Source organism: Pristiophorus japonicus, chromosome 16 (genome assembly GCF_044704955.1).
Source record: "Pristiophorus japonicus isolate sPriJap1 chromosome 16, sPriJap1.hap1, whole genome shotgun sequence".
Taxonomy (NCBI): Eukaryota; Metazoa; Chordata; class Chondrichthyes; family Pristiophoridae; genus Pristiophorus; species Pristiophorus japonicus.
Genome location: NC_091992.1, coordinates 112567444 through 112581512, shown reverse-complemented (window position 1 = coordinate 112581512; position 14069 = coordinate 112567444). Strand labels below are relative to the sequence as shown.

At 42.1% G+C, this 14069-nt stretch overlaps 1 protein-coding gene across 2 annotated transcripts in view; it reads right to left on the bottom strand.

Moving 5' to 3' along the window:
• bahcc1b (BAH domain and coiled-coil containing 1b) overlaps positions 1-14069 on the bottom strand; it is a 226510-nt gene that overhangs the window by 87391 nt on the left and 125050 nt on the right. For both annotated transcript variants that reach the window (XM_070857695.1, XM_070857696.1), the window contains 4 exons: positions 13093-13254; positions 8594-8820; positions 6116-6491; positions 2900-3763 (listed from right to left, as the gene is read on the bottom strand). In XM_070857695.1, coding sequence (XP_070713796.1) covers positions 2900-3763; positions 6116-6491; positions 8594-8820; positions 13093-13254 — 1629 coding nt within the window. The remainder of the gene's footprint in view (positions 1-2899; positions 3764-6115; positions 6492-8593; positions 8821-13092; positions 13255-14069) is intronic.

Sequence of the window (14069 nt, the reverse complement as noted above, 5' to 3'; positions counted from 1 at the left end):
TTTATTTAAGCTCCACTAAACAGTCACCACTCATTCTGTACACTAGTTAAATCTAAACGATTAGCTCGCCTGCCTCTTGCTCAGCTTTCCAAACGAGTCTTTTACTTCTTGCTTTGCTTGTAAAGTGGCGATTTCACGGGAAAGTCGCTCCCTGTGTGAAACTGCCGCACGAAAGCTGCAGGAAGTGATCAGAGAGGGCTTCTGCCATGCTAATGGGGGCAGGAGGAAGCGTTTGATTGTGCTGGGCCAACATCACAGACGTTTGCCATTGTTTCCTCTCTGTGTTTTGAGACCAGAGTGAAATACAGGCCTTTGGGGAGATTTGTTATACAAGACGAACTCTTTATCTTTTGGTAACACAAAGAGAGGGGGGCTTCAGGCACTGAGGATTTTTTTTGGCACAGTTTGAAGGTTTTGATATACAGGAAATAAGTCATTGTTGCATTGTGCCCGTGTTTGTTCTATAAATACCAAAAAAGAAAAGATACACTAAGTTGATCCCTCGCACCACATCCTTTTGTGGACTGTGCTGCAATAAAAAAATATTTTTTCTTTTTAAATGGTCTGTTTTTACATGAATACATTCCCAGCTTCAGTTCCAAAGTAACTTCATTTTAAATGGATTATATTATTCCAGTTAAAATATATCTAGCATTTTAGTATCATTGGTGAATAGTAATGACCAAATTGTTTTGAACAAGGTTGAGGGAAACAATCAATCATAGTGAAAAGCTTAGGCGGGTACTACAACTAATCATGTGCTCCATAACTAGGTTACAAACCACGACATGTATTTCAACTGGGTCTGGCAAGCAAAAGTATCTCATTGTGAAATAGCTTTTATTCAGCAAACACTTCCAAATATGTGAATGAATTGATATCATCTCAAAGTTCTTATCCTCAGTTATAAATTGCCCTCAAAAGCCCTTGCCCCACCCTGTCTCTGATACTTCCCATTGGCCTACATCCCAGCTTGCAACCTTCTCTCCATTGAATCTGAACAATTGTCCCTTCCTTTTGGTGGCATGGCCTTCTCTTCCTAAACCCCTCTGCATGATTACATCGTTCTCCACTTTCAAAAATGTCCTGAAAACTTACATTTTCAACCGTCTCTTTAACTCTTTGTAGAGTGGATACTTTGTACAGACAGAGAATGTTTCCACTTGTGGGGAAGAGCATAACTAGGGGCCATCAATATAAGACAGTCACCAAGAAATCCAATCGGTAATTCAGAAGAAACTTCTTTACCCAAAGAGTGGTGAGAACGTGGAACTCGCTACCACAGGGAGTGGTTGAAGCGAATAGTATAGATGCATGTAAGGAGAGGCATATGATGGAGAAGGGAATAGAGGGTTATGCTGATAGATTTAGATGAGGAAAGACGGGAGGAGGCTCGAGTGGAGCATAAACGCCGGCATGGACTGGTTGGGCCGAATGGCCTGTTTCTGTGCTGTATATCCCATGTAATGTAATCCTATGTAAAATCTTTTAACTTCTGGTCAGTGTCCATTTTCCTATCTCTCTTTGTGAAGCTTCATAGGAATTGTGTTACATTTGAGGCGCTACACAAGTTATTGGGCAATGATTCCCTTACACATATGTCCCAACTAAAGAAGTGCTTTTCAACTTATATGCATTCATTTTGTACAAGAAAGAACTTGCATTTAGCACGACCCAAAGTGCTTTACAGCCATCGAAGCATTTTCAAGGTGTGGTAATGTAGCAAATGTGGCAGCCAATTTGTGCACAGTCAGGTTCCACAAATATCAATGAAATACACAACCATATTATCTGTTGATTGAGGGATAATTGTTGGCCAGGACACCAGGGGAACTCTCTTGCTCATCTTTGAGTAACCATGACATATTTTATGTTCACCTGAGGGGGCAGACAGGGCTTCAGTTTAACGTCTCATCTGTAAAATGGCAACTCTGAGAGTGCAGCACTCCCTCAGTATCACACTGGAGTGCCAGCCTAGATTACGTGCTCAAGTCTTTGGAATCGGGCTTGAACCCATGAGCTTCCGGCTTAGAGACGAGAGTGGTACCACTGAGCCAAGGATGATACCTGGCAGCTTTGTCATTGAGTAATAAGCCCTATTCAGTGTAAAGTATCATCACAAATCTTACCTTTAATTGAAATAGAATATTTAGTTAGAAGTCGCATTCTATTATAACTTGAACTTCAACAATAGTAAACAACAACATTTTATTAAATGCACCCCTGCAGTTCCACTTTCTGATTCAAATATTGTAAAACCACAATCTCTGAATTTCAGAAATTTGGCAATTCCCTCCATTAGGAATTCATGAAAATTTAAGATAATATATTTGCTCCTTTTTTCATCAAATGTTCTCCTCTGCTCTCCTCGAAGGTGTTGACTACTTGGTGGTGCCGAGTCCCATAGACAAGTGTCTGTTATTTATTGCGTGAGTCATGATAGTGCGTGTTGACAGGCTACGCAACACGAGAGCCAAGCACAATTCCGACCTCACACACACACACTTCCAACACACGTCACTGAGTAGTAAGTGGCAGCCGGAACTGTGACACTGTTTGAGGCGGTATCGGGGCGGGTTTGCGAGGGAACGGGGCGATGATGAAGTCAGCACGACAAGGATGTGCCGCGTCGTGCTGATGCATCGCAACGTCCCTCCCCTTCACTTAAGAGGCGGTGATGGGCCTTAAAGAAGGGGGCAATTTCCCCTCACCCCCATAAATTTTGCCATCACCCAGGTTCTTCCAGTTAAGTAACTTTTTGGGGGATGCGAGTATGTTTTCCAATTGTAGGAACCATCAAAGCAAAAGATTGAGAGAAACTATAATGGACTAATTGAAAAGTCATTACGCATACAGTGATACCAAAGCAGAGTAGAGATGTGCAAGTTAAAGCAATTACCTTGGCCGGTGCCGTCATAGTTTTGTCGCCGCTGTTCGAGTTCAGCCAGTTCACTCAGCAGAGCTATTCCATGCATCCCTGAGCAGGGGTAAACGGTCGCGGTTGTCGGGCGAGAAGGTGGCACGGGGGTGCTGGGAACCTCAGGCTCTAAAACAAGGAGCTCTCCCATGCTGAGGCCAGCTGCCACCAGGGCATTCATCCCTGCCACGCAGTCCAACCGCCACTTGAACACTTCATCCCTCTCTGAGGCATCATGGCGAATTTCTGAATCCTCGTCTTGATTCACTTGCTTGGCTTCCTCAACAATTTTGCACTCCTGGTTTAAGTCAGTCTCAGCTACTGAACCCAAGTGATCAGAGTTCCTTACGTCCAATGCGTCATTGGTTAAAGTTGTGGTCTTACTGGTTGAGTGAGGTGACTCCGTCACTGAAATTTCTTGTCCTCCTTCACTTGTAAGTCCCCCATCAGCGACAATTCCCTGAGAAGCAATCAAATGCCTTGAGCAATCCATGTTTTCTTTCACAGATGACTCAAGTTGCTCCACAGCTGAATTCTCTGCTGGCAATGCATTTACTGTCTCCTTTTCTTCTGAGGTGCAGAGAACCTTGTGTGTATTTTGCTCGACAACATCCAGGTCGTTAGTGGCGATCTGTTTGTCGGTGGGGCTTGCCTCCGCCACCATGCTCGACCGAGTATCACAGTGAATTTTCGCACCAGGCGTAAAGGTTCTGGACTGCTCTGGTTCAGCCGCCGTGGTGACGGGTTGCATAGTTTCAGGGTCTGCGGGATCGGCAGAGTGCACAAGTGGAGTAGGGGAGCTGTAGCCCATGGCGACGGTGGTGTATGTGTAGCCAGGTGGAAGATCTGGAACAGAGAGCGAGAAGGAACGTGTTTAATCCAACACAACTATCTCTAACCCCCCTCAGTTCACCAGAATTTGAGAATATTCATAATAAGAATATAAGAATTAGGAGCAGGAATAGGCCATTCGGCCCCTCGAGCCTGCTCTGCCATTCAATGGGATCATGGCTGATCTTCTACCTCAACTCCACTTTCCTGCATTATCATCATATCCTTTGATTCCTTAATATCAAAAAAATCTATCGATCTCTGTCTTGAATATACTCAACGACTGAGCCTCCACAACCCTCTGGGGTAGAGAATTCCAAAGATTCACCACCCTCTGAGTGAAGAAATTTCTCCTCATCTCAGTCTGAAGTGGTCAAGCCCTTATTTGGAGGCGGTGACCCCTGGTTCTAGACTCCTCAGCCAGGGGAAACATTCTTTCTGCATCTACCCTGTCAGACCCTGTCGGAATTTTGTGTGTTTTAACGTGGTTTTACCAGCAGAGATAGTTTTCTAATGATTTCGACTTCCTTTCTACCATGATGGGGCCAACTCCATTGAAATTGCTCAGATCTTTCTGGTATGTAACTCTCCATGGCGATTTTTGGGTGTTTGATCCTGTTCTACAAAACAGGAAGCATGACCTGTAGGGCCTATAGCTCAATGCAGTTGCTGTGTTAAGTCCGTTTTAATTTATTCTCCTTTTCATGGTGATAAATTGAACATGCCTGAGTGCACGAATCATCACTTATAGTGACTGTAATCATAATGCCATGATGCACACTCTACATCAACCTTTGAAACCACCATCGAAAATCTTTGCTGTTCAGATGTTCATAAACGATTACAAAAATGTGACAGTTTATTAACTGAAATAAAACCATATTGCAGTGGGAACGGAGGTTGTGCTACACTCGAAAACATTGTGCGAGGTTATCAATGTGTTTACAAGGGTGAAAGGGTTAAGCCTCGCCACTGCAACGCCCTCCACCCTGAACCGATAATCACCCTGACGCCTGATTGTATAGCCGACACGGAGCTCAAGCAACAAAACAAATGTTATTACTCTGCCTTCCCCAAGAACTCTGAAGGTGCCCCTGACTTTATCCTGGTTGGCAGCATCCTGACTACTGTGTCATCAACTGAGTGTAATTAATGGTATCCATCCGCCTCTTTGACACAACCACCAGATGAATATGTAGCCTTCCACCAAACTGCTTCCTTCCCAAGGACTGCTGAAGGATAAAGAGGTTTCTATCTCCCAGGCTGCTTGGGCTTTTCCCTCCTTTTCTCTCCCAACATAAAACAAAAGAATTTCAACAGCTGCATATCATCTAACCTTGAAAATTATACGGAAATATATTGGATTTTAGTGTCTTGTGTGTAGTTAGACATAATAGCGGGGCTTGAGGGGGCCTGTAAGGCACTACCAGATGATTTTTATTTGACAAGTTGTAAGATTTAAGCATCATGTAAAGTACTTTGAGATTTTAAAGAAAACAGAACAAGGGATGTCTATAGAATATTTTCCTTTTATGATTATTTCACATTTCTTTACTCCAGAGAAATTGGGAGGTCTGAGTCATGGATTTTTCCACACACGTGGGGTTGAGTACTTTATTGTCACAAAGTGCTTCATCCAAGAGCCCAGGTGAAAGCTGGCAGATAACGTGCTGAAACCTGGTGACTTTAACACCCTGTTCTGAGTGGCAAACAATGTAGTGTTTATCGGATTGTCCACTCAATAGCTGGTAGTGACTCAAAACTGTCTGTTGATCAATATTTTCCTGGTCGTGTCCACAAAATGTAAATGTATAAATGCCCAGCAAATACACTCGAGTTGTTGATCGAATATCCCTATGTGCAGTAATGTTGGACCGCTGCTTTTTCTGCACGTTCCCCGAGGTTTTATTATTTGCATTAGTTTCTACCAATTATCGCCAGAACGCACAACTAGAGTGTTGCCTCTGAGAAAAGGGGACAGTGTGAGCTGGATAAACTGGCACACAGTCTGTATCCATTTGCCATTGATGTATTGATCAATCTTTATATCAGTCTCTCAATGGTCTTCTTCCAAACACCGGTAGTTCTATTGCCAGAAAGGAGAAAATAGAGAGGAGCTTTTGTTGGAACACAGAGTCATACACCTTTACACCAGTGCTCTTTCATTGTAGGAAATATCAAGAAGTCTATCTTTTTTATCGTATTTACTAACCCACTGGTCAGTCGGTCACTGCCACACTGAAATATCTGCATTATAGTGATCCTGTCAGGTTTTGCAGTACCACGACTCGCAATAACTGGAGCCTTTCAAAGTTGTGAAAGACATTAAATACCTTATTTGTGTTGTTGGGATAATTGTGTCCATACCTGGCTCAAAGGATTCTGGATAATGTTGAGGTGGCTGTCCTTCTATTCTCTTTTCAGCTGTTCGATTTCCTGTGGAATTCTGGGAAGAAGGAGGGCTGACTGCTGAGGACTGTGAGATGATGGAAGGACCAGAAGAAGGACAAGAGGGTAAAGGACATATAGCAGTGGGCTGGGGGGTGGGGCACCCTGACTTGGGTCTTAGAGAAGGAGAATGGTGGCATGGTGAGAGTTTGGCAGAACACATGCCAGATGGCAGTATGACAGGTGAAGAAAGACTCTTGGGAGAGTTTAAGGCAACTGTTTTGTGTGATCTCCTATTCCTCTCTAGAGTATGTTCTTCTGCTTCTATCCGACGCTCCTCTGCCTTCCGATGATCCTGAGGAAAAGAGAGAATTCAGGTGATTAACTGAGATTTCTATCTTAAAGAGTCAAGCTTGTTTCATTCTATTTTCCTTCAAGTATGTTAGATCAAATCTAAACATTAGGTTATGTGGGAAGAGGAGTAAGCCATTCAGCCCCTCGAGCCTGTTCCGCCATTCAATTAGACCATGGTTGATCTGTATTTTAACTCCATCTACCCATCTTATTTCCGTAGCCCTTAATAACCTTGCCTAGCAAAAATAGGTTAAATCTTAAACTGGTAACAGAGAGACAGCTATCCAACTCAAATAGAGCTATACTTTATCAATGAAATGTGCATTTATATCTTAAGTTTACAAACTCCATTGATAGAAAGGGCTCAATTTTGGCCATGACTTGCAACAATTTTTTTGGAATAAGTTGTTTTTTCTGGCATAAGTTAAAAAATGCCATTTTCCCCAAAATATTTGCTCCAGAGTAAGTCAGTCAGGTACGATTTTTTTTAGTTCCTTTTTTTTTCAAAAGCTGGCGTTCCCAGACACTTAGGCCAGTTTTGGCCACTTATGCCACTTTGGCCAGCTAAAACTTACTCCAAATCCACTTAGGTCAGCGTATGTGGCCAGCTCTGAAAAACCTTGCGGGCAGTGAAGAAATTGGCGCAGATTAGTACATTTAAAGCACCAAGACTTACAAAGCACTAAACAAAGCACAAAAAGTAATAAGCAATCAATCAATAACAAATAAAAAATAGAAGTCCTACCTTTATGCCAGAATCAAGTTTTTTTTTTTTAAAAAAGGTCCCCCCCCCTCCCCCCTCCCGTGCAAAACACTCTTTCTCTCTTCCCACCCTCACCCACCGAAAACACTCTTTCTCTCTCCTCCCCACCCCCCAATCAAAACTCTCAAGCACAACCACCAATGAATAAAAAATAAAACTGAAGTCCTACCTCGGCCTGGGAACTCAGCGGGCTGGCCGGTGCCGGAGGCCACTCAGCCGGGGATAGGGTGCGGCGAGCATCAGGTCCTGCTCACAACCCGCAGGACACGCTGGGAGGGCAGGAACATGCGCGCAGGCTTCACTGCGCATGCGCGCAGGTGCGGGCACCGTTTTCGGCACTGGCCTGTTGCTCCACCCCCCACTTCACAATGCACGCCACGCTGGGACTCCAGGAAGAGCGGCCGGGATGGGGTGACTTTTTTCCGGCGTCGTTTCCAGCACGCAAAGTCGGCACACTTAAGGTAAGTGTGCCGAAAAAAGGGGTTGGGCAAAATTGAGCCCAATGATTTACATTTATATAGCGCCTTTCACTACCACTGGACGTCTCAAAGTGTTTTACAGCCAATTAAGTATTTTGGAGTGTAGTCAGTGTTATAATGAGGGAAACGCAGCAGCCAATTTGCACACAGCAAGCTTCCACAAACAGCAATGTGATAATGACCAGATGATCTGTTTTTGTTATGTTGATTGAGGGTTAAATATTGGCCCCTGGACATGGGGAATCATTCCCCTGCTCTTCTTCAAAAAAGTGCTATGGGATCTTTTACACCCACTTGATGGAGCAGACGTCTCATTCGAAAGACGGCACCTCCGATAGTGCAGCACTCCCTCAGCACTGCACTGGAGTGTCAGCCTAGGTTATTTGTGCTCAAGTCCCTGGAGTGGGACTTGAACCAACGACCTTCTGGCTCAGAGGTGAGACGGCTACCCACTGAGCCACAGCTGACACTGACATTGGGGACTCTCACCTCCAGTTTTGATAGTGCCTTCTCAAAACTTCCTCTTGTACTCTCGGCACCACTCAGTTACTGTCGTTTGGTAGCATGGGAGGGAGCGGAGAGAAGACAGACACGACCAAATCGGAGGTACGGACCTCCAGCTGAGATTAGAGCTATGTTAGCAATCTCGGGTAAAATATCGTATGACCCTCGTCGGTCACCAGAATATTTATTCAGAATAAATTTACAGCTACCAAAGGAGAGTCACTCCTCATAAAAGATTTCCAGCGGAGCATAGGGTGCTGTGAAAAATGTGGGGAGCAAGGGAATGGAGGACAAAATATAAAGCGTGAAAGGAAAAAGCTACGCAAGCAAAGTTCATTCATTGCATCCTTTTCTCACCACTAGTTGTGAGTGCCGCTGGAGTTCAAGTGCTTGTGCCCGTTGTTGCTGCTGCTGATGCTGTTGATGCTGCTGATGCTGTTGCTGCAGCATGTAGAGTTCCTGCTGCCGAAGAAGCTGGGAGCGAGGGTATACTGAAAGCTGGCCTGGGTGCTGCATGTGAGATGCGGGCGCTCGTGCTGGATAAATAGGTGGCCAGAGAGAGTGTGCGGGATCCATCACTTCAGCTGCAAGGCCCCCCCAGAAAAGAACAAATTACATTTAGTTAATTTCACGGCAGCATCTTCCTCATTCAAAAGACACCCTGTTGTTCCGACATATTGCAGCTATCGTTTTGAGATCATTTTACATTACAATCAATGAAGAAATTATCAAAATATACAACTTAATGTAGAAACCAACTTAGTTCCTATTAAAATTGAGTGATTTGATATAAAAATTTGCCAAAAACAAAAGGCTGAGCTTCAGAACCAAATACAAAGTCTATCTCAATCTAGTACCCAGTGGACATCATCAGTCATGTTGTATGGGGAGCATGTCAGAGATTCTTGACATTCATATCACAGCAGAATTTTAATGACCTTGTCTTGAATGGTGAGACAATAGGAGAAATTGCAATGCTGAATTATAGCTCATCTTTCTATTGCTGCACTGAGTTGCAGCCGATACCCGCAGCCAGATTAATTATCGATTCCGAGGGACTGCCTATGATGATAATCAGTATGTGTTCGATGTAGCATTCACACAACACTGGTCAAACAACGTGTATTATACCCAACCGTTGAAAAATCTGGCACTGTATACTTCTGAATAGGTTACTACCATATGGCCTCCAACCAGAACTATGTACATAACTATCTAGTTTTCTCTCAAATTGTTCTATCTTTGCTGCTCATCCTCTGTTTTTTTTTCATCATTAACTCAGAAGTCCCCAGGGCTCGGTCTTCTCTCCCAATCTGTTCCTTTTTCACAAATCATTCAGCCCTATCTAGATTTCTGCTGCTGATTTCACTTCACATTCATGAACTTCCTTCCGATCATACAACCTCGCTGCTCACCACCTCCAATTCTCGTTCAGCGCACATGCTAATCCACTACAGCTAGATCGTTTGCTCTCCTTCAATGGACAATGAACATCTGGGTTCTTTCAATTCTACAAAGTCAGTTTCTTCAGGTATCCCTCAAGTCTAACCAAGAGCTGTGACCTCTATTTGATGAGTCTACGCTAGGTCCTTCTTCATCTATCAACATTTAAGCATTTGAGCACTAAAAAAAAATCTAGGCTGACATTCCAGTGAAGTGCTGAGGGAGTGCTGCACTGTCGGAGTTGCCGTCTTTCAGATGAGAGGTAAAACCGAGGTCGTCTGCTCTCTCAAATGAACGTAAAAGATCCCATGGCACTATTTCAAAGAAAAGCAGGGGAGTTATCCCCAGTGTCCTGGCCAATATTTATCTCTCAATCAACTTAACAAAAAAAAATCTGATCATTATCACATTGTTGTTTGTGGGAGCTTGCTATGCGCAAATTAGTTGCTGTGTTTCCCAGATTACAACAGTGATTACACTCCAAAAGTACTTAATTAGCTGTAAAGCGCTTTGAGTGGTTGTGAAAGGCGCTATATAAATCCAAGTCTACCTTTTCTTTCTTTTATTATCTGCCCTCAAATGGAACTCCCAATGTCCTCCATTACTAAAGCTTCCTCCAAGATACTTGGATTCAACTTTCCTATCAAAAATGGAAGGTGGACAAAGAAACTTATTATCTGAGACAATCTCTCCCTTGTTTATGGCCTCCAGTTTTTGCAATCTTTGTTGCACCATTTTTCTCTAGGTTCTCAACATTACCACAGTCAGTACGCTCCTGAACATTTCTTCCACACTTCTTCTAAACTGCAAATAAGTTGCCCGACATGTTGTTCCGCTTCTCCACAACCCCACTGAGTTGAATCATAAGAAATAAGAGCAGGATTAAGCCATTTGGCCCATCGAGCCTGCTCCGCCATTCAATAAGATCATGGCTGATCTAAAACTGCACATGCTCTAACTTAATTTTTCCTCAGGGCCTGAACATTGTAGAACTCCTGATCTCCCTCAGTCTTTCCCTACTCCTGCAATCTACAGGCTGTTAAAACCCAGGCTTAGAGCCACCCAATCACTAATGATGCATTCACCTTGTTAATCATGGACCTTGATCCTTCACTTCGATCTCTCAGTAAAAATAACACCCCTTACTTTATTAATACAACATTTCAATTTTCTAAAACATTCATTCAAGTGATAATTTGAGAGAATTTACTGCCAAAATATGAATGGTTTTGTACAGTGCCCATTAAGACTGGTGAAACTAATTGCTGTTTGGACTTTTATGGCCACTAGAGTGGGAATTTTCATCCACATATTTCAACTCAATTTGAACCCAAATTTCAAATGTAAAGGGAACATCACGCCACAGCAAGCAGTGTTTATGTCGAGACATTTTTCATATCGATAAAATATTAAAAACAATATCTATGGTGAACTCAGATGTCATGCCGAGATGTCACCCTTGAGATGGCATGCTTTTTGTTACAATCTTAAAATGCTGAGTGCCTCTGAACCACAATCTGAAATTGGCAAGCACATCGCAATCTATAAAATTCCCTGTCCAAACAATGGGACACCAACTGACCGAAACCTCTGTTTACTTAACAACACTTAGACTTTCATGACCTTAAAGCGACACTACCCAACTTAGCAGAATAATGCATTGTGCATAGTTGATATAAAACTCTTATCGAGCAGCGCATCACCTGACTTGCCAGAGCATTGCCACAAGACATCCATTAGTATGCTATTATGTTTTACAGATTGGTATCAAGAACCCCTATATTAGCAACTTCCACAACAATGTAAATCACCTGCTTGGATACATTTTTAGATGGACTATATTAGTATAAATTCAGCAGCCCCAGGCTCCCATCGGGAGCCGTACGCAAAGGAAGCAGAGAGCTGTAGTCCTGACTCTCAAGGCGCAATGCTCCCTTTGAGCATGGCTCCTCACTGAGTGTGTAGGATTGCTGAGTTTACCTGTTTGTTTTATGACAGAGTATCTTGGTGAATTTGTTTGTGCATTAAGATAAACACTGAGGAATGGAAAATCTTTTTCCTTTATGGAACTGGTTGCACTTACTACCAAGTCAGGTTGAGCAAATGTTTTTTGCAGTGTCGAGTTTCTATCATTCGAGGCTGGCTGAATGAGATTGCAGAACTTATGTTAATTAGAGGCAAAGTACAGGCAGTTTTGATAGGGATTCCTGTTTTACTGGGAACTCAATGGAAGCACTGGTCTTCATCCTCCCAATAAAGTCATGACTTGCACCCTCTGGATTTGAGTTTGGATTCAGACTCAAGCCCCTCCTTCCTCCTCCTCTCAAAGCCAATATGCAGAAGTCACTGATTAGGGAATATATGACACAAATTGATTGGAAAAAATATATTCAAAATGGATACTATGATCTTAAACCATATGAAAAATCATATCTTTCTGTTCAAAGTTATTTTACTTAATCTATTTATACTTTTAATAAAGATGTGTTTGTGAAGGTTGTGATGATGTTAAACACAAAACATATGGATCTGATTTTCAATGCATTTCTAAATATGTTCCAATTAAACATGCCAACCCGAAATGATATAGAATTAAATCCAGCAAAAGGAGAAGTATTCAGCCATTCCGGGATTTGAAAGGGAATATGTTTCACCTCTTCATGACATCGTGAACTAATAGTCGTCCTGGCACTTTTCACTCAATTGCTATTTGCTATGTTCATTGTGACCCTTAATACAGAGGACAATAGGAAGACCACAATAAGTCCAATTTACCTGGACTAAAATGATACAATCAGCAGAGAAATAATAAAGCTTTTATCAAATCTAATAACATGCAAGGGTTCACATGACTAATATTCTCCAGGAAGGACATCTCTTCCCATCTGGTCCTTATTATATAGACATTTTTAAATACATTTAATTTTATTGTTCTAAATTATAAAAAGGAAAGGAAATATCAAATTTATTGTTTTATCATTGTATCTCTTTCACATTGAGGTTTCCCTTATTATAGGGCACATCTTTCTTTTTTTTAAACAGAACAGCGTGTGTGTGTGTGTGTGTGTGTGTGTGTGTGTGTGTGTGAGTGTGAGGGAGAGAAAATAGAATAAAAGAAAGAAAAAGACTAAACTTGTTTTTAAAAATGTTTTAAGACATCCTGAAGACATCCCACAGCCATATCTATTTACAGTGAAATCAAGCAATATGTATCCATAACAAAATGTTTGGAGATAGGAAATTGCGAATTTTCAGCCACAGTGATTTGTGATACTAGTTGAATTTCATCAAGTTTTATCTATTTATCTTGTTCAAATAATGTATAAAGTAGAATAGATCATATAAAAAATATAGTCAATGTAACAAATTAATATTCCGCCCCTAATCTGCACAACATGAATACAATGCATTACCGAGGTGATGAGGAGTTGGGTGAGGAGCTGGTGGTTCAGTGGGAAGGATAACCAGCTGGGCTGAGGGATCTTGGGAAAGCGGGAATACTGTCTGCATGGCACTTGGCATCGATGCTGGAAATCCAGGTGGTAGATTTGAATGCAGAGCTGGGTGACCGATTCCTGTGTTCGAGAATATAAAACAGATCATTTGTAAAAACAAACTGAGCAAAGAAATGTTAAAATGTAAATATTGTGATGCACAATTATAGGGAACCAAGTGCTCTGGTCATTATTTGTGGTGAAGTCTTGAGCACTTATTTTTTTTAATGCATTTACAGTGTCACTGTACAAAGCAACCAGAACAATTCTTCTCTCACGTATTCTAGCAGTTGCATCGCCTCCTCATCTTTAACCATCACTCACTAACTAGTACAGTACTTGTTCTTCCTGAGCACACCGCTGATAAAATGTCTCAGCAGTAACACAAAAGGAAGCATGGGAAGAAACAAAGGACATTTGATCTATCAAAACCCACTCCTTCCACAGATGATGGACACTCTGCTGTCTCCCTTGGTTCCTCACTGAGGGAAGTTATGCAAAGTGTATTCCTGAGTTTCAATGGTGTTCACATTAGTTATAAACAAAATAGGAGATGGGTATTGCAATACTCTAACATAAACAGATGGCGCAAATGGAATTCAAATGTGGATGAATGCTAGGTTATGCATTCTGGAACAGGAAACCTCAAATGTGCACACAAGATGGGTGTCACAACCTTTCCACTTGGTTGTCTAGTTCACTTTGAGTTTCACCAAACTTCATTAAACTGCTGGCCATGTGACATCAGCAAATTTAATATTACAAGAATGTTCCTCCTCCATATCATTTAAGGTCAATTAGGTTTACTCATTTGATAAATCTGAGAAGGGGAGTAAAACTAGAATGAAAGTAATTAAGAAGGACTAGAGAAATATATCCTTCCACAGATTAACAGC